This window comes from Acartia tonsa, chromosome 9 (genome assembly GCF_053477335.1).
Source record: "Acartia tonsa isolate MP-2025a chromosome 9, ASM5347733v1, whole genome shotgun sequence".
NCBI lineage: Eukaryota > Metazoa > Arthropoda > Copepoda > Calanoida > Acartiidae > Acartia > Acartia tonsa.
Window position 1 is genome coordinate 19,162,655 of NC_137268.1, and position 23,589 is coordinate 19,186,243.

Genomic DNA, 23,589 nt, shown 5'->3' on the forward strand with positions numbered 1-23,589 from the left:
TTTTTTTATCCCAAATGAAAGAATATTAAGTTACAAATGCATTGATAAATAAGTTGATAAGATACTGCGGTATTTTAAAAATCTTGGATGAATTCTTTTGATATCTTTACCTTCATTACTCTAAGGCCAAGAGACATGAGAATGTGCTTCAAATGATTCTTTATCTTTTGCAGAACATGGTCCCTGAAAATAATTACAATTTCAAACATGGCTTTAGAAACACTCCTTCTAATAGATCTTTAAAAATGAACAAGGACAATTATGTCCATTAAAATTATAAAGCATTTAAAGATGATATTAAAAGCTAAAAAAAAGCAGTCAATGAATAGTTCGCTGGCAAATGGCAATTTATATAAAATTTCAAAACATGCCCCATAGTTGGAGGCATAGGCATAAAAAATCAGACGTCTATCTTTTACAGCCGCTACAGATTCTAGATTATGTTAAATTACTTAGTAACGGATATACGATAAAACCAAGTTTAAAATATTTCATTACAGAAAATTGAGAGATTTTTAGGGATTAACAACATTTTATCCTTGGTTATTTTTGTATCTTAGACTAAAAGAAAACAGCTGACGACTAATATAAAATCAGTAATACATAATATCTTTATATATTTTTTTACAGAAGGGATAATTTCGTTTATTATCATTGAGGATTTACATCAATTTATCGGCTATTGTCTTATGATCTTATCCCTTTAGATCAATGATAAAAAACGTGAGTTTAGCCTACCTGCATGTGATCATAGCCATACCAGAAACCAGGTTCCTAACCATCTTGTGGGCGGCGCCGCGCATCCTGTTCTCGTCATGGTCCAGGCTGAAGTCCTTCTTTACAATCTGTTCACAGGTTGTGACCGCTATCTTGATGGCGCGCTCGATGACCGGGGTCATAAGTTCGGTCACGGCCTTCTCAATAGCCAGCTTGATCAATTCAAGCATCTCTGGATGCTCCTAAAAATATTCTCTTATAAAACATATAATAATATATCACCCAGAGAGAGACAATGGGCTGTTTATTGCACTAGTATTCCCCAAAGTTTAATAATAAAATTTTGTATTCGTTGGATAAACAACTTTGGGGACTTAATTGGTTGGTTAATAAAGTTGGGTGTTCAAACGTTTCAACCACTAATTTAATTCTACAGAAGGGATAATTTTGTATATTATCATAGGGAATCCCTTCAGATCCCTGGAGCATTTCATACAGTAAGAAAAAAAATCCTATAATTGTAAAACATTATCTGCAATCCTTAAACCATGACTCCGTACCTTGACAACCTGAATTCTTGAATCTACAGTGATGTGAGGTTCTAGTCCGGACAGTTGGCTGGTGTTAATCTCAAGGAAATGGAATTTGGGATCAGCGGCCCGATTTACTCCCAAGGTTGGGGCACTTCCATCCATCTACAAAATTAAACAGATTTTTTTTTCTCAACCAAACTTCTTCCTGTTTTGTCAAAATTTTCATTTGTATATTTTTATCAGTGGTTTAAACAGACTATTAAATCCTGATAAAAAAGACCAGCCAAATTTCTAATATTCTTTATGTGGCGCAAAACCAACAGAACTTTAAGAGACCGCTTTTAAGGGGAACTTTAATAATGCAATAAACGGGTCATCTTAAAAACACAAAAATCGGACAACGCCTACTAATTTTAAGTTATTTTGAACTTATTAAGTAAAGTTGAAATGAAATTATAATTTATTTACAGGTTTATTAAATTACAATTCAGGTAACTTATACAAATATTTAAATTTTGGACAGAAATCTTTTAATTATAAATTAGAAAGAAAATACATACTACATAACCTTACTAACAAAGGACATAATTTGTCTATTTCAAGGGAAAAGAGAATGATATTCTGACAAACAATTCTAAAAGAAAATTTCCCCACAACCCCCTTCACCTTTTCCTCCCCGTCTTACCCACCCCTCTACAATTAAATAAAAATAAAAAAAAATATACTTCCACACACTTTCAAAGGTTTCGTGCTTTTTTTTGTAGAATTGATTGTTAGAATAGTTGCCCCTGGTTTATTTTTAGCAATCAATATATTAAGAATATACAACACCTATATTTTGTTAATACAAATATGCCAAAATTTCATTTTTTCATTTTGTAAAAAGAACCGTCAGTCATGATCTCCTTACCTATTTATTATTCAGATAGCTAACCTAAATTTTTTCAATATAGTTATTGTTTATGTATAAACGACTACACACCTTCGGCATATCTTGTTGTTGTGTGGGTAGCATTGTCTGTTGAGCTCCCATCATACTCAGACCAGAGCCTGGCTGACTGAAGGCTGCCGCCGATGGCAGCTGTGGCATGTTACTGTTGCCAGCCTGTAAACAAACAATGGATTAATAACAGCTATGACAACATTTTTAAGTGGCTTTACATCGAAATATGAACATATTTTATTAAAATATTAAGAACAGACAATAACTAACTTCAAAAATTTCTGAGTAAATCTATCTTTTGAAGCAAAAGAGGGTTGCCAATGAAAGTTGAATAGAACGGACCGACCCTATAGTAGTATAGATATAAGAAGCTTGCATACTAATAAAAAAAATGGGTCCAAGAGGACAACCCTGCAACACTCGAATGTTTGACCAACAGAAAACTTACTAGAAGACCATTGTTTTGGATGTCCCAAGAGCATACAAATAACAAGAAAGCATTAAAAATTTAGTTTGAATTGGTGGAAATAGTAAAAACCATACGTCTTTTTCAAAATATGCATAAAAAACGGGTAAAACTAATACCTGTGTCAAACTTGGTCCCAGGGAAGCGTTGAAACTCATGGACATGGTTGTCATTGTGTCCTGCACAAATATTAATTTTCAAATGGATTTTGTTACACTTGTTACTTTTTTTTCGTTATTCGTAATTTTTACTTTTTATAATTTATACAATATATTTTTATTTACTAGAGGTAAGACTATATATATTATAGAAGAATATTTAATACTAAAACACATTTTGCATTTTAAATATTCACCTAAGCTTCCCTTAACAAAACATACTACCTATCCTAACATAAAAGTAACATGATCTGTGTCGTACCGAAGGATCTTGCGATATGGTTCTCCACTACAGTGTAGTTTTTTATAGCTCCTGGGAAGGTTTATAACTATTTTTGAGGAAGGGTACGACACGCCTGACAACACTCTTGCGGACAAAATTACCGCACCTGTGTTAAGCTAGGGCCGAGGGCCTGGCTGAGGCTCGTGGTATCCTGCAACTTCATGGTTAGCTCACCTGTGTTAAGCTAGGGTCTAGGGCCTGGCTGAGACTCGTGGTATCCTGCAAATTCATAGTTAGCTCACCTGTGTTAAGCTAGGGCCGAGGGCCTGACTGAGACTCGTGGTATCCTGCAACTTCATAGTCAGCTCACCTTAGTTAGGCTAGGGCCGAGGGTCTTGCTGAGACTCGTGGTATCCTGCAACTTAATAGTTAGCTCACCTGTCTTAAGCTAGGGCCGAGGGCCTGACTGATACTCGTGGTATCCTGCAACTTCATAGTTAGCTTACCTGTGTTAAGCTAGGGCCGAGGGCCTGGCTGAGACTCGTGGTATCCTGCAACTTAATAGTTAGCTCACCTGTCTTAAGCTAGGGCCGAGGGCCTGACTGATACTCGCGGTATCCTGCAACTTCACAGTTAGCTTACCTGTGTTAAGCTAGGGCCGAGGGCCTGGCTGAGACTCGTGGTATCCTGCAACTTCATGGGTTTCTTCATGTCACTTGATACAGTTGTGCTCGCTCCAAGATCCTAAAAAAAATTATCATATTATTTTTTCGATTTTAAGGGTTTCATTTCTTGCCATTTAATAACCTATTAATATATTTATTATTTTTTTTTGTGAAAAATTCAGATCATCTACCCTAAATCAGTCCAATTATAAAATGCCTGAATGTCAGTAACTAAATAATAAACTAAATAATATGTTTGCCCATCACAGGCATTTATTTTCAAGTCATCGTTGTATGAGACCGGCGTTTTTTGAGATATGCGTTTTCTGAATAGAGCCCAAAAAATTACCTTAAAATTGAGGAACTTCTCAAACCGTTGATAATCCTTGAGAACATTGCCCGGCCTTAGTTCAGATATCTCTAGGGACAAATGTTTGCACAGAACCTCAATCTCAAACTTGAGATTGAGCTTCAGTTCTGGCTCCGAGTGTAACTCTGCCAGCAGGTTCATCAGGCCCATGGTCCAGGGACACGGCGGCTTGAACACCTTCGACACTTTGGCGGATTCCAGCACCTTGGCGACGAATGGAACAACGAAAAGAAGTTCTTGCTGTCTGTTTTCAGATTGGCCTGCGTGATAAGCCTAAAAATTTAAAAAACACATTAATTTATTCGTGAGGGACAGATGTTTAGAAATTCTATTGAAACTTTCATTCAAATACTAAAACTCTAAATATTTAAGTCGCTGCTAAAAAGTACAAACAAACCAATATTAAGGCTTGGACAATTGCTGCTTTTTGTTATTCATGTTTTACCATGAATAAAAATGAGTTTGAAATAGAAAGGCGAATAAAAGATAAATACATATTTTAAAGTTACATGAATATTTAAACTTTTAGTTTAGTAAATGGAAACCTATCATATCATATCAAATTATCTTTAATATAATTTTTTTTGTAAATACTTAATAAGATAAATTCTATGAAAATACATTTACATATCAATGAAAATTTGAAGGAATGAGGTCTGGATGCATGACAAATTTTCTCAAGACAATAAAACCGCAGATTTTAATTTTTTTTGCAGCCACTAGAAATAATAATATCTGGCCCCCGAACTATTCAGACTTATTTTGCTTGTTGTTTTTTATCTCAATTCATCCATTAAAGCAAAGTTTTTAAAATCATCCGTGACTAAGTCTTTAGATAGCAAAGTTGAAGAAAATAGGTAAATATTCCCATGATTCCTTAGTGCTGTGCTAATTTCTACCCTCGAATTATTATTAATATGGGTAAGATTAGATTGTCCGTATGTTCTCTATATGTCGGACTATCCACCAGACAAAAATAGGCAGAGAAGCTGCGCTACAAACACAACACACACAAAACCTACCTCAATGATAAGTTGTTTCATATCCAGATCCACCATGAGAATTGGTTTATTCCTGGCCAGTAGCATGAGACCCAACCAATGTCCCTGGTTCTTCAACAAAGATCTGTAGTTGAAATTCTCTGTCGTCTTGTCCAGGTTCAATAAAATCCTTAAAAAATGAAACGTTACATTTTGAATTGTAACTATTGATAGAAATGTTATTTTAATGGATGTAGAATATACACGTGGATATGGGAAAAATTGTCGGTTAGTTTGGTTGCCATATCCACTGTCTTTTAATGGTCAGTCCAGTAGGATGGGATGGGGTAAAGTGGTTGGAGAAAGAGGATCATTATTTTAGCCCGCTGCGTGTTTAACTTTATTAGAGAACATGAAAATCTGGTGTAAGATCCAAATAATAATACATCCATTGTTAATACGTGTTTCAAATAGTTGCTTTTAATGAGTTTTCTTTATAATAGATGATATGTATTTGATTGTTCAGCTTTCTGTTTTAATTGTGTTTAAAACAGCCTCTTGTTATCTTACCATCTTATATATTATCATTATTAAACAGGTTTTCTGTCTTTGGTAAAAAACAAAATCCTTAATAACCTATTAAAGATTTTTTGTCCGTTAAATTTCGCTAATCACAAAGCTCCTGAGATGGTTTAAGGCTATATTTTCTCTCTCTGTTCTTATAAATCCCTTAGTTGCTAGTAGCAGGGGTGTTAAGTAGTGATGGGAATCCGGATCCGGAATCCGGAATCCGCCCAATTTTCGGCCAATTTTGGAATCCGAATCCGGAATCCGTTTTTTATAGCGGATTCCGGATTCTAAATTGGTAGGCTAAAATTACCTTCTTTTTCTTACAACTCCCTCTGTTTGAAGGCAAAGATAAAAAAAATTTCTACATAACAAATTTTAATAATTACTAATGTGATGTAAATGTTTTAGTTATGCTGGAAGTCAACACTTTAAACAAATCAAGGCTTCAACCAAGTAACATAGTGATAAATTGACGAAAAAAGCTATCCCTCTGTGACGGACGGCCTTTTAAAATACTGCTAGAATCCGGAATCCGAATCCGGAATCCGCCAAAAATAAGAATCCGGAATCCGCAAGAATCCGTCACTTTTTTTGACGGATTCCTTCAGAATCCGGAATCCGAATCCGGCCCAAAAATTCGACGGATTCCCATCCCTAGTGTTAAGTAAAAAAATCTGGATTAACTGCAGCTCACGGTAAAATATTCCTGGTAACGAATATTTCTAAAAATCTATGAATTTTAAAGGCTGTTAGCTACCAAACGGCTGAACGTACAGGTCATGCCCGCACACTGATTTAAGCGGCATAAGAAGGCCTACAAATAATATGGAATAGCCATAAATCAACAATGCATAAGGGGGGGGGGGCGTAATGACATAAGCTCTTAAACCGTGAGCAAAATGGTCTAAATATTGAGCTAGACCCTTCAAACTTGGTATATAAGCTTAGTCCTATAGGTATTACATCTAAATGGCAAAAAAATCCAAAAAAAATTATTTTTAGGTTAGGTTAGGTAAGAAAAACCCTGCGGAAATGGGGTTTTTAGGCTTTTTTTGGTCTATTTTGATGTGGAAACTTGCCTTAAATTGTTTTTTTCTTAGGGTTTTAACTTAAATACACTGTATCTATTCATATGGACATTATTTAAGATGATTCAGCAAGTCGGGGACTGACCCCAGGGGGCTAGGTAGGTGGCCCGCAGGGGTTAAGTTCATTTTTCCCAATATATTTGTTGTGATACATCAAATTATAGGTTTTTTAGGTCAAGGAACTCAAATTCAGAGCTAAAATAAGCATTAGACTAATCTGAAGCTAGCCCCAGCGGGCTAGGTTGGTGGCCCGCAGGGGTTAAGTGCATTTTTTCTAATATATATCTTGTTATATATCAAACTATAGGTTTTTTAGGTCAAGAAACTCAAATTCTGAGCGAAAATTAGCATTAGACTGACCTGAAGCTAACCCCCCCGGGCTAGGTTGGTTTTCTGCAGGGCTTAAGAGCATTTACCTAACGTAACCTAGAAACTTACTTATATTTTTACATGTTTTTTTCTTGAATAAACTGTGTCTATTAATGAGGACATTATTTTAGATAATCCAGCAAGTTGGGAACCGACCCCAGCGGGCTAGGTGGGTGGCCCACAGGGGTGTAGTGCATTTTTTAGTGCCTTAAATTGTTTTTTTCTTAGGGTTTTAACTTAAATACACTGTATCTATTCATATGGACATTATTTAAGATGATTCAGCAAGTCGGGGACTGACCCCAGGGGGCTAGGTAGGTGGCCCGCAGGGGTTAAGTGCATTTTTCCCAATATATATGTTGCGATACATCAAATTATAATTTTTTTAGGTCAGTTAACCCAAATTCAGAGCTAGAATTAGCATAAGACTAATCTGAAACTAGTCCCAGTGGGCTAGGTTGGTGGCCCGTAGGGGTTAAATGCATTATTTCCAATATATATCTTGTTATATATCAAAATAAAGGTTTTTTAGGTCAAGAAACTCAAATTCAGAGCTAAAATTGGCATAAGACTTACCTGAAGCTAACCCCTGCGGGCTAGGTAGATTTTCTACAGGGCTTATGTGCATTTTACCTAACCTAACCTAGAAACTTACTTATTCTTTTTGGTTTTTTCCTTGAATAAACTGTGTCTATTAATGAGGACATTATTTTAGATAATCCAGCAAGTTGGGAACCGACCCCAGCGGGCTAGGTGGGTGGCCCACAGGGGTGTAGTGCATTTTTTCTAAAGTATGTGTTGTCATACATCAAATTATAGGTTTTTTGTGTCAAGAAACTCAAATTCAGAGCTATTTTAAGCATTAGACTGACCTAAGGCTAACCCCTGCGGATGAGGTGGGTGGCCTGCAGGGGTAAATTTTCCAAATTATGTGTTGTTATACATCAAACTATAGGTTTTTAAAGTCAATTTGGAGCTAAAAAAAACACAATAGCAACCTGATGCTAGTTTTTTTGTGGTATGTGGTATACATCAAATTAAAAAATTGTATCCTATTAGCATATTAAATTCTTCCACTGCTAACATTGTACTATCAAAATTGAAATTCTTTCAAATATGTGCCATATAAATGTAGTTTAACCAATTAACCAGGAAAAAATATGCAGTTCACTAAATTAAGTTCAAAGAAACTACCCCTTTGAATTTCTGGACCTAAAAAAACTATAATTTTATGTATGACAACTAAAAATGCACTTAACCCCTGCGGGCCACGCACCTAGCCTGCTGGGGTCTTAAATCTTAAATAATGTTCTAATAAATAGACACAGTTTATTCCAGAAAAAAAACATAAAAAAACAAGTAAGGTTCTAGGTTAGGTAAGGTAAAATGCACTTAAGACTTGCAGGCAACCCACCTAGCCCGCTGGGGCTAGCTTCAGATTAGTCTGATGCTTTTCTTAGCTGTAAATTTGAGCTTCTTGACCTTAAAAACCTATAGTTGGATGTATGACAACACATACTTTAAAAAAAAATGCATTTAACCCCTGAGGGACACCCACCTAGCCCGCTGGGGTCGGTCTTCGACTTGCTGGATCATCTGAAATAAGGTCCTCATGGATGGACAGTTTATTTGAAAAAAAAACCTAAAAAAAAAATATTAAATGTAAGTTTCTAGGTTAGGTTAGGTAAAATGCACTTAAGCCCTGTGGGCTACCTATCTAGCCCGCTGGGGTTAGCTTCAGATTAGTCTAATGCTTATTTCAGCTCTGAATTTGAGTTCTTTGACCTAAAAAACATATAATTGGATTTATCACAACATATATATTGGGGAATATGCACTTAACCCCTGCAGGCCACCCACCTAGCCCACTGGGGTCGGTCTTCGACTTGCTGAATCATCTGAAATAAGGTCCTCATGAATGGATAGTTTAATCTAGAAAAAAAACCTAAAAAAAATAATAAATGTAAGTTTCTAGGTTAGCTTAGGTAAAATGCACTTAAGCCCTGTGGGCAACCCAGCTAGCCCGCTGGGGTTAGCTTCAGATTATTCTAATGCTTATTTTAGCTCTGAATTTGAGTTCTTTGACCTAAAAAACATATCATTTGATGTATCACATCATATATATTGGGGAAAATGCACTTAACCCCTGCGGGCCACCCACCTAGCCCGCTGGGGTCGGTCCCCGACTTGCTGGATCATTTTAAATAAAGTCTTCATTAATAGACAAAGTTTATTCAAGAAAACAACCTGTAAAAATATGTAAGTTTCTGGGTTAGGTTAGGTAAATGCTCTTAAGCCCTGCAGAAAACCAACCTAGCCCGGGGGGGGTTAGCTTCAGGTCAGTCTAATGCTAATTTTCGCTCAGAATTTGAGTTTCTTGACCTAAAAAACCTATAGTTTGATATATAACAAGATATATATTAGAAAAAATGCACTTAACCCCTGTGGGCCACCAACCTAGCCCGCTGGGGCTAGCTTCAGATTAGTTTAATGCTTATTTTAGCTCTGAATTTGAGTTGCTTGACCTAAAAAACCTATAATTTGATGTATCACAACAAATATATTGGGAAAAATGAACTTAACCCCTGCGGGCCACCCACCTAGCCTCCTGGGGTAGGTCCCCGACTTGCTGAATCATCTTAAATAATGTCCATATGAATAGATACAGTGTATTTAAGTTAAAACTCTAAGAAAAAACAATTTAACAAGTTTCCACATCAAAATAGACCAAAAAAGCCTAAAAACCCCATTTCCGCAGGGTTTTTCTTACCTAACCTAACCTAAAAATAAAATTTTTTGGATTTTTTTGCCATTTAGATGTAATACCTATAGGACTAGGCTTATATACCAAGTTTGAAGGGTCTAGCTCAATATTTAGACCATTTTGCTCACGGTTTAAGAGCTTATGTCATTACGCCCCCCCCCCCCCTTATCTTGCAGTGCAGATAAATCAATGCGCGAAAAAGACCTATTTTACGCGTTTTTTCTTCAGTGAAGCTTTCCCTGTGCATCACTGGATCTAGATCAGATTATTTGTAGGCCTTCTTATGCCGCTTAAAATGGTGTGCGGGTATGATCTGTACGTTTAGCCGTTTGGCAGCTAGCATCCTTTAAAATTCATAGATTTTTGGAAATATTCGTTACCAGGAATATTTTACCGTGAACTGCAGTTGATCCAAAAATCCAACTTACTTGATGTTTTTGAATGTATCAGAGATGACTTGACCATAAAGTTTCTCTGACTTGATAACTTCCAGGAAGTTACTGTAGGTCTTGTGGAAGTTTGGCTCAATACTTGCTCGGTTCACCACAAGATACTAAATAAAAGAGTCTTAGAAATTAAAAAAATATTTATCTGATATTTTAGCCCTTTATCTCACATTTAATTCATTGCTGTAATAGATATTAAGTTTCTATTGAAATAAGTGAATAATGGCATGCATTTTAATGTTCACTTGATAAGTAGGGGAAATATTTTTGATTTGTAGAAAATGTTTAAAAAGAAAAATGTCTCCTCTTTGTGGTAGTAACCACTTCTAGCGCGGAGAAAATAATAGCGTGCATGCTTGCTACGTGGGAGATGTCGGGTTAGAGTCTTGACCATACCCCTTCATACTAGAGACGTTAAAAATGGCACTTACTCCTTATGTGTCAGGCGCGTGACACCAATAGTACGAAGACGGTGAAATGCCTTGGCCCATAAAAAGGCGCAACTTATCACCATACACAGGACTTTTAGACAAGGGTCGCGCAATCAAAGGTTTGCATCCCATCCCATTCCAAGCGGATGATGCTCTTGGGAACTCTAGATTACGGCTTGAAATCGAAAGAGTTCCCTGTCCCAAAATGAGGTAATGCAATTGTTATTGATAATACCTGGGAGATCCATTTGATGTGGTTGCTGTTATTCTCCAGGTCCAGGATCTCCTTCATGTTCTCCGTCTTTTCCTTCAGGTTCACCATGGACAGGTTGTTGAAGATAAAGGCAATCTTGTCCTGCTCGGCTTCCTACAACATAAATAAGTATTAGGAGGTCTATGTGTCAATAAAGAATTTCAATTAAAAGCACAACTACGTAGGTGGGCGGTCGTTGGTCCTGTATTGTCCTCAGAAAAAAAATGCAGGGATGTTAAGGGGCAATGGACGATAAATTAATTTACTTCCCTAAAGATGATTCAACAAAATTACATTCAGTAAACATGATTTTTCAAAGTTGTTTGTCTGATGGATGTTACTTTACCTAATACCCTAGTGTTGTTATTTATTTATCGCTTTAAAAGAGGGAACAGTGGATTTAACAAGTAAAATTGTTAAAGAATTTTCTTCTTTTGATATCAACAAAGAAACGTTTAAAATCAAATTTAAATTCCAACTGCGCAAAATCTAGCCTAGCAACCAAATTAAATGGAATCACTCATGAAATGTATAATAGTGTGTGTATATTGAACCCGCTATAACATGATACAACACAACACATAATATTAACCCTTCTGGGACATTTATACTTAATCTATTACAGAAAATATTTTGACAACATTTGATAGTGTAATGTTTATCATCCACAATTCTGTAAGATTGCACCTAAAAAAAGATATTAAATTGTATATCACTGTTTTTGGCGGCAACTGCCACTTTTTTTTGTTTTTTTTTTCTCTGCGAAATTAGTTTTTCCCTCTTAAGGGGGGGGGGGGGGGGTGGGGGGTCGGATCTGACACTATTGCGTAAATTTTTTTCTTTAATAACCTATCCTCTCACTCCTAAGATAAAGCCTATGCTCCCTGTTTACGCAAAAGTGTCAGATCCGACCCCCCCCCCCCCTTAATTTACATTACCCCTAGTTGCGATAAACAAAATTAACCCTAAGATAATAAAAAATCGTTGGTGAGAACTGATATTTGTACAAACCAACCAAACATATCCCCCTAAGCTTTTAAGCTAGTGATTAATCTAAAAAAATGTTTTTTCAGCATAAATCGAGTTCTTATGCCTTAGGTATTTGGAATAAAAATTTGCTGTTATGTTTTTTTTTCTAAATTATGTATACTATATTATCAATTTCGGATCTCAGATGGATGTCAGAGCCGCCAAAAATTCAAATTGGAACAGACTAAGATGTTCAAGGGTTTAACTTAAGAAAAAGTTGTTTTGGCGGAATTTTCACCACCCGGAAGAGAAAATGAATATTTTAGCAAAAAACTGAAATATGAAAGTATTGTCCATTAGAATCCCCTCCATTATTTAAAAAATTAAAAGTAAGATAGGGGGGAATGATTTCTACATCCGCTTTAAAGTTTAGGTAGGCAATCCCAAGTGGATAGAAGTGGAATGCCAGAGGTAAAGAGAAGTATGAAAACGTCAATTTTATCGATCTTTGAACCACTAAAACAATTCAGGGATCTAAAGGGATAAGATTGTGGCTGATAAATTGACGTGCATACCCAATGATGATACACAAAATTACCCCTTCTGTAAATAAAATTAGTGGATGAAACGTTTGGGCCAACTTAATGAACCAACCAATCAAAATTCAATAAAAAGTCCCCACAGTTGTTAAGCTGGCGAATAAGAAAACGTTATTGAAAAACTTTGGGGACCACTGTAATAAACAGCCAAATATCCCCTCCCTCCATCATTGATAATATGTTTTCAAAGTAAAAATTAAACTTTAGGGATTGGTGTAATAAACAACTACTTATACGAAATGCCCACTCTTTATTTTTGATTTATAAAAAAAGGAGAAGGGGGAGGGAGATGACACTAGGCAATTAATGTGATACTTGCAAGATGAACTTGTGAAATATTTGTTGTTAAGTTAGATCATTCTATGCAAAATTAAATCATTTTATACATATATCAAGACAAGGGCAATAAAAATTTAAAGTAGCGCAGCAATAAAAAGGGCACACTTGTAGCTTCCTTCAGACAAAAAGGCTAAAGGTGTTCCTATGGCAATAACGAACATTCAATTTTAATAGCCTTAGATAACTTTCAGGAGCCACTCGCCGCTCTTCAGGTAAATATACAAAATGCAAGACAGCATAAAAAATACGTGGAAAATGAAAGTCTTGAGAAAGACATTACAAAAATGAATATTAATTACAGAGAGAGGGGACAATGTGCTGTTTATTACACTAATCTCCAATGTTTTATTTGACATTTTTTTATTCGTAGGCTTAACAACTTTAGGGTCTTAGGTGAATTTTGATTGATTGGATCAATAAGTGGAGTGTTCAAACGTTTCAACCTTTAATTTTTAATCGATTATATGGGTAATTGTGTGTATTATCATTGTGGATGTACATCAATTTATCGGCCATGGTCTTATCCCTTCAGATCCCTGATGAATTCAAATAACAGAAAAGCTTTGCTTAAAAAATAGAAAGTAGGAGGGAAAGTAGTAATTTTAGAAGTATAACATAATAAGTTCAGGTTTCTATGTCAATATTAAAAATGTTTTCAAAATTAACTTCCTTCTAACACGTGGAGAATGAGAAAATATATTTCTGATTTTTTTTTTATAAGTTCCAAAATAAAAGATTTTTTTTCTTAAAAAACCATCGCGCTATATATATAAAGCAGTAAGTTTTTGTCTGTCCGTTAAGATTTCACCAACCAATAAACCGATTGAGTTCTCCATTTTAGTGAAGCTTATCAATCATAGCTCCCAGGGCGGAATTAGATTATTTAATTTACATTTTTGGGGGACACAGAGTGAGGTAGGATAAGCTATATACAACACACAAAGAATGTTAAAGAATGGCAAGTACTTTTAAATCAGAAATATATGCAGGCATTTTAATTGATCCCATATTATTGTTTCTACTATAACAACAATCACAACAAACTAATTGGAATTTTGAAAATGAATGAATTTGCTGAAATTTCATAATAAATATTTGACGATAAGAACAAGGAGAACAACTTCCATATTGAGTTCAGTACTTTCATGTTTATTCAAGCAGGGATGGCGATACATTCACGCATCCAATCCAATTTATTTCAAGAATCAGTTTAATTTGAATTTATCATCCTTGTTTTAAAGATACAGTAGAGGCACTTTAAGAGAACAGACTGTACTTATTTTACGGAGGCAAAAAATTACTCATTGTTACAAAGTACCAAACTCATTAGTCTAATTTAAATCATATTAGTTATTTATCGCATCGTATTACAGAAAACTTTCCACGGATATTAAAATGAAAAATTTAAGATTAAAACCAGTTCTGTTAAGACTAATTTTTCAGGGAGGGCAGGGGATCATTTTTTCCAGGGCGGTTTCTCTTGGAAAGGTGGTGGTACCCTCCCCAAAATGGTTATAAACCTTCCCAGGACCATTGAGAAGCTACACTGTAAAGGAGAACCATATCAGTTTACCAGTTAGCGAGATTCTTCGGTGCAGACTGCAGACAGAAATACTTTAAATTGGAAATAAAAAGTCTTTTTTGCCTTTTATTGCAAAATTTATCTAACTATTATTCTCTTACCTTTGGTGGTACAATTGTGTCATCCTCTTGCCTTCTAGCTGCCAACAGAGTATCAATACTGGTGTTGGCAATGGAGGGTCTGTTGCCAACAGATGATGTTGTTGGCTTCACAATTGTTGATGTAATTGCTGTGGTTGTGGTTACAGTTGTACGGCTAGCCAGGGCCTAAAATTATTACTTGGTTCATTTTTCCATAATTTAACTTCAATCTAACTTTATTTTCCTTTAAATACCTATCTTGTTTGTAGTTTAAGATTTCGATAACAACTAGATCGATATGGTTCTCCTTTACAGTGATTTTTCCATTAGGTCTAGAATAGTTACTTCTCGCATCGTATTATTAACAGCTTTCCGCGGATATAGAATGTACAATTATAAGATTAAAACCAGTTTTTTTAGCCCCGAGATGCCGAAGGCACTGGCTAAAAACACTGGTTTTAATCTTATGATTATTTTTTATATTTGTAGAAAGCTGGATATAATACGATGCTAGACAGTTTTTTCGTATTGATGAGAACCGGTTCCTATCCACCGGATTCGAATGAATACGAGAATAGTTATTTCTCGCATCGTATTAAAAACGGCTTTCCGCGGATATAGAATGTACAATCATAAGATTAAAACTAGTTTTTTTAGTCCCGAGGTGCCGAAGGCACCGGTTAAAAAACTGGTTTTAATGGATGAGAACCGGTTCCTATCCACCGGATTCGAATAAATACGAGAAAAGGTTTTAAAAAATCATTGGAGAAATAGCTTCCACTCTACCCCGCCCCTCCGTACCCCCAAGGGCCACTAGATGCGTAAACTCCTCCCCCTCTCCAAGTCCCCCCAACTCTACCTGTGATGGTTGCGCCAGAGGAACACTGGACACTGTATTCTGTCTTGCTGGAGGAATCACTGGAGCCGTAGGTTTGCCTGGAGGCTCCTGGGCCTGAGCTCCATACTCCACCCATTTCACCAGATGGGCGGGAAATTCCTATAAGTGTATTTGTACATATCCTATTATATTTAGCAGCAAGTTTTTAGTCTGATTAAAACGACTGGTCTGATTTGAATGAAGTTTCCAGAAAAGCTTTATGTATGTTTAGGGTAGTTAATGGGAAAATTGTCAATAAATATCTATAAATAGGTTTAGTAAAAGCTGTCAAATAGCACTAAGTAGAAATGCAAATATTTTTTTACTTTTTGTATTCAGCACGAGATCCCCTTATAAAAGGGGGGGGGGGGTTAAAAAAATATATGGGAAGGAAAAATGAAGAAATAAACAGTCCTGAAAACATTTTCCCCCTCCTTGATGAAATATTTTGCAGCAACGGAAAAAAATCTTGTGCAGGATTTTACTTACACCTGTATCGTATTTTGTCTATTTTCATTTTTTTCTTCTAAATTATCGAAAAAATTCTACCTTAAAATGAGCAATGCTGGCAACGTGTTGGCAATACTGAGAATATTCCTTCAGTCTCTCTTTAAACCTAAATGAGAAGTTATACATTTTATTTTGATCATAATGTCTCATACATTATACAATAACATACTAGCGTAAACGCCCTAAATGGGCCTCTAAATGTTTTCTTTTCAATCTATGTTAAAATTAGCTGTTTTTCGCCGCCAGATGGGGTTAGTTATGTTTACTTGTTTAAGCTGTTTACCAAAAATATACGCAAGGCGGCGTTTTTAATTTTATTTTTGGTAATTTCTCTTTGGAGGTTAGTAGTACCTATGATAAGCTACTGTAAAGAAGGATCATATCAGTTCAGCGGTTAGCGAGATCATTCGGTACAAACAAACAGACAAAATAGATAAGACTACACATCCTCTTATTTTCTTATATTGATTTCTATAGTATATTTTAAAGGTTTTTAAAGATCTTCGTATTTTCTGACATTAAAAATAAATAAAAACAATATAATATTTAAATTAATATTTGTTATGAATAAAACACAGTACCTAATAAAATCCGTATTAATAAATAAAAACAAAGTGTACAACATAATTACAACAATCAAGGAGGATTAAGTAGTATTATATTCATATATTTAAAATATTCTTATTTAAATAATCTTTTTCTTCAATGCTTTTTATTTGAGATAAAAAAAAATAATCGATTCTATACTTAGCCGAAAACAGATAAAAGGATGACAAAATCCAAAAGTATCAAAGCAAAACAAAAATCATGGAATGGACAAAGAAAAAAAGATGGAAATTATTATGCAAAAACTCAAACAAAATTACAAAACCTTTGAAAAATTTTGTCTTTTGATGCATGACTGAAAGACAAATAGACATAACAATGTATATATTAGAAGCGCATATGCCATAGGAATTTTCACTAAATTTCCACCTTCAGTAGCAGCCGAGAAAATCACATTTTTCTCAAAGCGTTACGGAATGACTAACAGACAAAGTGAATTATATAGTAGGTACTAAAAAGGGGGCTATCTGCATTCTCATCATGTGATCATCTTTATTCAAATTACCCATGTGCTAAAATGACTCTTGGTTTAAGACCTGTAGACGAGGGCACTGGCAAACAAAACTGGTGTAACTTTTATTGTCTGTAATACGAAGTTATACGTGATTTTTCAGTTTGGCTAACAAGAACCGGTTATAATCCATCGGATATTAATCGGTATCGAAGCCATACTGGAATATAATTTACCTGTCCAGCGCAATAAGGCCAAACCAGCTCATCTTGCTATCAATAGGTTTTCTCAGGGCATCCAGAACAAATCTAAGCGCCACTCCCAGATGAATCATAGTCACCAAACCATGTTCAATAATCCCACCAAAAAGCTCCGCTGTTATGAACAAAGCATTGTCTGGGTACTGTGGAAAAAACTTGTATTCTTCGAACAGATTTTTGATCATGCAAAAAAATACGTCCGTTTCTCGTTGGACTGTTGAGTTTTTGTATTTTTTCAATAGCTCCAGTACCTAAAGAAAATAATTATAATTTTTAAAAATGCTTAAAGTGTGAGATAACACAAGTAGTGCATTAGCAGCAATCAGTCAAAGAACTATTATGATACATTCAGTAAACGTGTAATGCTTGAATTAATGCAACAATGTATGTTGATTGTGTCAAAGCAGTGGTTGAGAACTTAATCAAGAACTGGACCAAGTAATCTTTATTTAGCTAACCTGTACAGACCAGGGGCGTCAAAGCCTTTTTTTTTTGGGGGGGGGGGGGGGGGGGGGTAAAATGGCGGGCGAAGCGTGCCGCAAATTTTGTTACCCCCCCCCCAAAATTTTTACCCCGGGGGTAAAATTTGCTTGGGGAAGTAATTACCCCCCCCCAAAAAAAATTTTCCCCAGGGTAACATTTTTTTGGGGGGTAATTTAAATTTTATTAAATATTTAGTATTAAAAATGCGCGCGAAGCACGCATAATTTTTTTTTGTTAGAGAATTTTTTTTTTTTTTTTTTTTTGGGGGGGGGGGGGGAATTAACCCCCCAAAATTGTTTGGGGGGGTAAATACCCCCTCCTAAATGGTTGGGGATGCCTACGTCACCCCCAGGGTAGGGGTAAATTTTAAATGGGGGGGGGGGGGGGGGGTAAAAAGAAATAGGTTTCAGAGGTAGTTGCACAAACTTTGAACTTGAATTTAGTGAACTGCATATTTTTTTCTGTTCAATAGTTTAAACTACCAGGTAGTTTTAAAATATCAAGGCTTGAAAATCAAAGGGGGGAGGCGAAATTGACACTTTTTAAAACCAAAACTAAGTGTCAAAGGAACTCAACTAAAAAAAGAGTTGCAGCTTTGAGATTTGACAATATGGCAATTGCTTTAAAGAGATACAATATGAAACTGTGAAGTAACGGCGTCGGGACCGCCGCTCCCGTCGAAAACCGCCGTTTCCCACCGAATTTTTAACCTTTTCTTGCCAAATTCAAATTCAAACGACAGGAAAATGGAAGGCTGCTAATACAGGAGAAGAGAAGTGTGGTTTTACTAGAAGTATAATGCCGTTGAATTTATTTGCTCTTGACACTTGTTTTTTTTAATATTGACACATATTTGAAATATTACAAGTGTCAAGTATAAATATAAGGGAAGTTTTTATAGGAAAAAGTTTTTCTCAGATGATTGAAAAAGGTCAAATTTGCCGAGAAACGGCGGTTTTCGGCGGAAGCGGCGGTTCCACCGCCGTTTCTTCACAGTTCCATATTGTACCTCTTTCATACAACTGCCATGCAAAATCTAAGAGCTGTAAATCTTTATTTAGTTGAGTTCCTTTGACTTTTAATTTTGGTTTCAAAAAGTGTCAGTTTCGCCCCCTCCCTTTTTGTAATATGTGCAACTTATATGGCTGCCCTGTTTTCACAATAACAGCTTACTATTTTAGTGATGCCTAATTGATAGTGTTAGATGGTATTCTTATGCTTGCAATCAAGCCTTTTAAATGCACTTCATGAAACTATCCCTTTACTTTCTTTCTTATAAAACCTACTAACTTCAATTATTCCTAGCATACTTAATTTTCATTCTTAAAATAATTAAAATTGCGATGTACCTTTTTTATGAAAAAAAAATGATGTAGATATATTTTATTTTTATTTGTTCCTAATCTTTTATGAAGATAAAGTTTAAAATTAGTTTTTAAATCCTAGATTAACTAAAAACATTTCTTATTAAAATCAAAAACTTTTTAAAAATAGGTCTTTGTTGTTTTAAATTAGTTTTTTTATAAAATATTTTGAAACACACTTTTAAATAAGTTTAAAAGTAAATGAACTTTATAACTTAAATTGACCATTGGTAAAGAAATGTGACTTGAACATGGTTCCGCATATCAAAATCTAATTTAACTTCAACTTTTTAAAATTAGTTTAGCAAAAAAATACTCAAGAAAACTTTAAATTAATTCAAAAAAGCAAATAATTAGAATTAATTTTTAATTCAAATAATCAAATTTTGATTGAAGAGACAAAAGTACAAAGTCACAAAAATTTAAAAACATTTTTTTTTTGAAGATATAATTGTATGAATTATCTAGAACTACAAATGAATGATATCAATTCAAATTAGGTATAAACTTGGTTCGAGTTAAAATATTGAAATTAAATAAAAGTAGGTAGACTTTCCAAAAGAACTACCTATCAAATATTTATATAATATTTTTTTTGTGGCTTTTATAAAACAAATGTTATTGGACTCAATATAAAAAAGGTATCATGGATAGAAAAATAGCCTTAAACCACCCCAAGAAAATAATATATTCTAAAACTATTTGGGTTTAAGTGAAGCTTCCCTTAGGCAACAAACCCTTAATACTTTTTAAAATCAGGAACTTCGGTTAGCTATTTATTTTTAAATTAAGTAATCTCAAAAATAATTTATAAGTCTTTGTCTAAAATTGAAAAAAACAATATTTTTTTACCGTACAATAAACAGTTCAACTTCGGTTATTAGGCAAATTTTTTATCCTTGCACAGTTATGGAATCTTGACGACAAAGATTTTTTTATCCAATCTTGACAAGTGAGGTATTTTTGGAAAGAGGAATATATATAGAAAACGCCTATGAAAATTAGAAAATCCGCAGAAATCATATTTGCAAGTTATTTGCAAAAATCTGCAATGTTAATTTGCAAAATTAATTTCATGCCTTAAATGACTTATTTAAAAAGAAATCTTTTTATGAAATGTGTTTATCTATAAGTTTAGAACATACTTAAGGCAAAAAAAATTTCTTTAGTGTTACTTTTTTCACCTTATATATGAAAAAAGCAGTTTCTCACATTTTATGATAAAAAAAGGTATAGGAACAAAAAATATGATTTTTCTTGATGTAAACATAATAATTGGCATAAAATCTATCATCCTAAATGTAAAAATCAGATATAGAATCCTCTTTAGAGCAAAAATAGTGCAAAAAGTAACCAAGACATTTTTGCAAAGCATGAAAATCTGAAGAAAATAGTTCTTTTTGATTTTGATATACATATCAGATAAATGTATATAAAATTAGTGATCAAAAACTATAAAACAAGTTATAACTTTTTCAACCCTATTATTGATTAAAATGCACTTTTAGGTTTACTTATTACCAAAGTAGCACATAAAAACTCTTTTTATTAAGTTATTAAACAAAATAAATTCAAATCAACAATTAGGCGTTTTTTATAATGCAGTAGACCATTTTGTAGTTGGTTTTTTGGCATTTCTTTTGTTTAATTACATCATAAAAAGAGTTTTTATGCACTACTTTGGTAATTCTTAAACCTAAAAGTGCAATTTAATCAATGACAGTGTTGAAAAAACTTATAACATGTTTTATAGTTTTTAAACACTAATTTTATATACATTTATCTGATATGTATATCAAAAGCAAAAAGAACTATTTTCTTCAGATTTTCATACTTTGCAAAAATGTCTTGGTTACTTTTTGCACTATATTAGCTCTAAAAAAGGATTCTATATCTGATTTTTACATTTAGGATGATAGATTTTATGCCAATTATTGTGTTTACATCAAGAAAAATCATATTTTTTGTTCCTATACCTTTTTTTATCATAAAATGTGAGAAACTGCTTTTTTCATATATGAGGTGAAAAAAGTAACACTAAAGAAATTATTTTTGCCCTAAGTATGTTCTAAACTTATAAATAAACACATTTCATAAAAAGATTTTTTCTAAATAAGTCATTTAAGGCATGAAATTAATTTTGCAAATTAGCATTGCAGATTTTTGCAAATAACTTGCAAATATGATTTCTGCGGATTTTCTAATTTTCATAGGCGTTTTCTATATATATTCCTCTTTCCAAAAATACCTCACTTGTCAAGATTGGATAAAAAAATCTTTGTCGTTGAGATTCCATAACTGTGCTTGGAAATAAAAAAAAACCTTTGTCTGCAGGTCCTTACAAACAATATTTACCTCATCAATTGGCAAGGTTGGGTTGGGTGGTGTGTTGTAGATCCTTTGGAAGTAAGAATTAGCCTCGTCCTCAACCTCTTTGGACAAATGTTTGTCTGCCTCGGGGAACAAGGACGCAATATTTCCTTGTCGAACCTGGAAAAAAAACATTATGTTGATGTAACTTTGTATTTTGGGTACAAATTTAGGGATCTAGAGGTACATCCCCAATGATGATACAAAAAATTATCCCTTCTGTATATTAAAATTAGTGGTTGAAACGTTTGGACACAAAACTTCATGAGCCAACCTATCAAATTTCAATGAAATTCCCTAAAGTTGTTGAACCAACGATTTGAAAACGGTATTATAAAACATTGGGAATTACCGTACTAGTGAACTAAGACCAGCGTCCCCTTCCTTCCTAGTTAAAATTGACAACTTACAATTTTTAATTTTTACCTGTTCAATGGGATTGTTGGGGGCCAAAGTAGGCCTAGGAGGCGGTGGACCTGTAGTCAATCCAGCAGCCGCGGCCGCACCACCAACTGTAGCGGCTGCAGCCGATGGCAATCCAGCGGCAGGTCCAGCTGCCATGGGAGGCACCAACCCTGCCGTGAACGGAGACTGTGTGCCACTAATTGAGCTTGGTGTAACTGAAGAGGCGGCTGCGCCTGCGTTTGCGAATAGGCGGCTAGGGGATCCAGGACCTGATCCAACCATTGGTCCCAGGGCGGGGATAGAAAAGGCGGAACTTGAAACAGCCACGGAGCCTATAAAGATAAAAATGTAATAATTATGTTTTTTTTTAAAATAAAAACGGTAAGTTAATAAATTAAATGACCAAAGAAAAAAATGGTTCCTTACCTGAAGATATATTAATATCATTAAGTGTTCTAGACAGATTACCGATATCACCTACAAAAAAATTGTTTAAAATATTAAGTTAATATAAAAGGAGACAGGATTACCAAGGTGGTAATCCTGTAAACCAACTATCTAATAACAATAAGACACCACTAAGATTGTTGTTATTTTGATTAGCTGAATATTAGACTCATTTTAAAATGCATATTAATATCTAATACTATCTAAAGGTAAAAAACATTGAGATTAATATTTTTAAGGTCAAATGCAAATAAAACTACCCCTGAAGCTTCTTTATTAATGAATAAAAAAATAGTGAATAGATTTAATACCTTGTGGAAACAAATTACCAGGTGGCAATTGTCTGGCTGCGTTGACCGCAGAACCTGCAGTTGCGGCAAGGCTAGCAACACCCGCGAAATTAGGCGGAAGGCCAGGAGCCCCTCCGGGATTAACCGCAGGACGGGGAGCTGCGACACCAGTACCTCCAGCAGTTGGCTGTGGATGTGGATTTCTTGCGATTATGCCAGCACATGTATTCACCATCTCATGGATAGTCTCGTGCAGTTCCTGGTTCATCCTGATAACTTTGCCAGCATCCTAGAATTAGAATTTCAAGCAACATATTTTTGTACCAAAAATGCGCATATTCAAGTTACAGAAAATTCAAAATACTATGAAATATTTAGCGCTTAACATTAATGACTTATCATCAAGACTACATAATAACACCAAATTGTAAATACATAAAGAGCTGCCAACATATCATATAACTGCCACGACGTTCAAGGTCAGTAAACTGGATTGTGTCTATGTGACGTTATAGACTGGATGAATCATGGCGAACTTCTCCATCTTCCTGCTTTCAGAACAAGCTTTTTATAGTGCGAGGTGATTGAGTTATGCCAATGTTAGTTAATTAATGCAGTAAATGTTTAGTTGAAATGATCAATAGTCAAATAAGTAAAGAATGCGTTATTCGTTATTCATAAAACAAAATTACCTCAATTGAACTGAGAATAATGATTAGACAATCCAATGGGATATTCAGCTTTGCAATGTTCTCCTCCTATAAATGAAAAATATTATCTATCCAATAAAAATTATACTCGTTTTACTAAAATTAAATTCCAATAACCAAACACAAAACTACCATATATGCAGGTTAAGAGATATAAGTTTTCCGGAATTTTAATTTAGGGAGTAGATTTGAAATCTGCATCAAATTTTAAGGATTTTTTTTTATAAAATTCGTTTTTTGTAAAATTCTTTATCTAAAAGCGGAAATCCAT

The 23,589-nt window shown here is 34.5% G+C and overlaps 2 protein-coding genes across 2 annotated transcripts in view; one reads left to right on the forward strand and one right to left on the reverse strand.

Moving 5' to 3' along the window:
* The window catches only part of Not1 (CCR4-NOT transcription complex subunit 1), a 92,517-nt gene that overhangs the window by 43,831 nt on the left and 25,097 nt on the right, over positions 1–23,589 (reverse strand). The window contains exons 23-41 of the mRNA XM_080172057.1: positions 23,301–23,366; positions 22,630–22,897; positions 22,298–22,348; positions 21,893–22,203; positions 21,452–21,586; positions 17,226–17,500; positions 15,972–16,038; positions 15,405–15,542; positions 14,567–14,731; positions 10,959–11,090; positions 10,275–10,399; positions 5,098–5,245; positions 4,055–4,348; positions 3,683–3,784; positions 2,779–2,838; positions 2,233–2,355; positions 1,278–1,412; positions 739–959; positions 111–183 (exon numbers count right to left, since the gene is read on the reverse strand). Of these exons, the coding sequence (XP_080028183.1) occupies positions 111–183; positions 739–959; positions 1,278–1,412; positions 2,233–2,355; positions 2,779–2,838; positions 3,683–3,784; positions 4,055–4,348; positions 5,098–5,245; positions 10,275–10,399; positions 10,959–11,090; positions 14,567–14,731; positions 15,405–15,542; positions 15,972–16,038; positions 17,226–17,500; positions 21,452–21,586; positions 21,893–22,203; positions 22,298–22,348; positions 22,630–22,897; positions 23,301–23,366 (2,889 nt within the window). The remainder of the gene's footprint in view (positions 1–110; positions 184–738; positions 960–1,277; positions 1,413–2,232; positions 2,356–2,778; positions 2,839–3,682; positions 3,785–4,054; positions 4,349–5,097; positions 5,246–10,274; positions 10,400–10,958; positions 11,091–14,566; positions 14,732–15,404; positions 15,543–15,971; positions 16,039–17,225; positions 17,501–21,451; positions 21,587–21,892; positions 22,204–22,297; positions 22,349–22,629; positions 22,898–23,300; positions 23,367–23,589) is intronic.
* LOC145328420 (uncharacterized) overlaps positions 1–23,589 on the forward strand; it is a 383,707-nt gene that overhangs the window by 13,047 nt on the left and 347,071 nt on the right. The gene's annotated exons all lie outside the window — the stretch shown is intronic.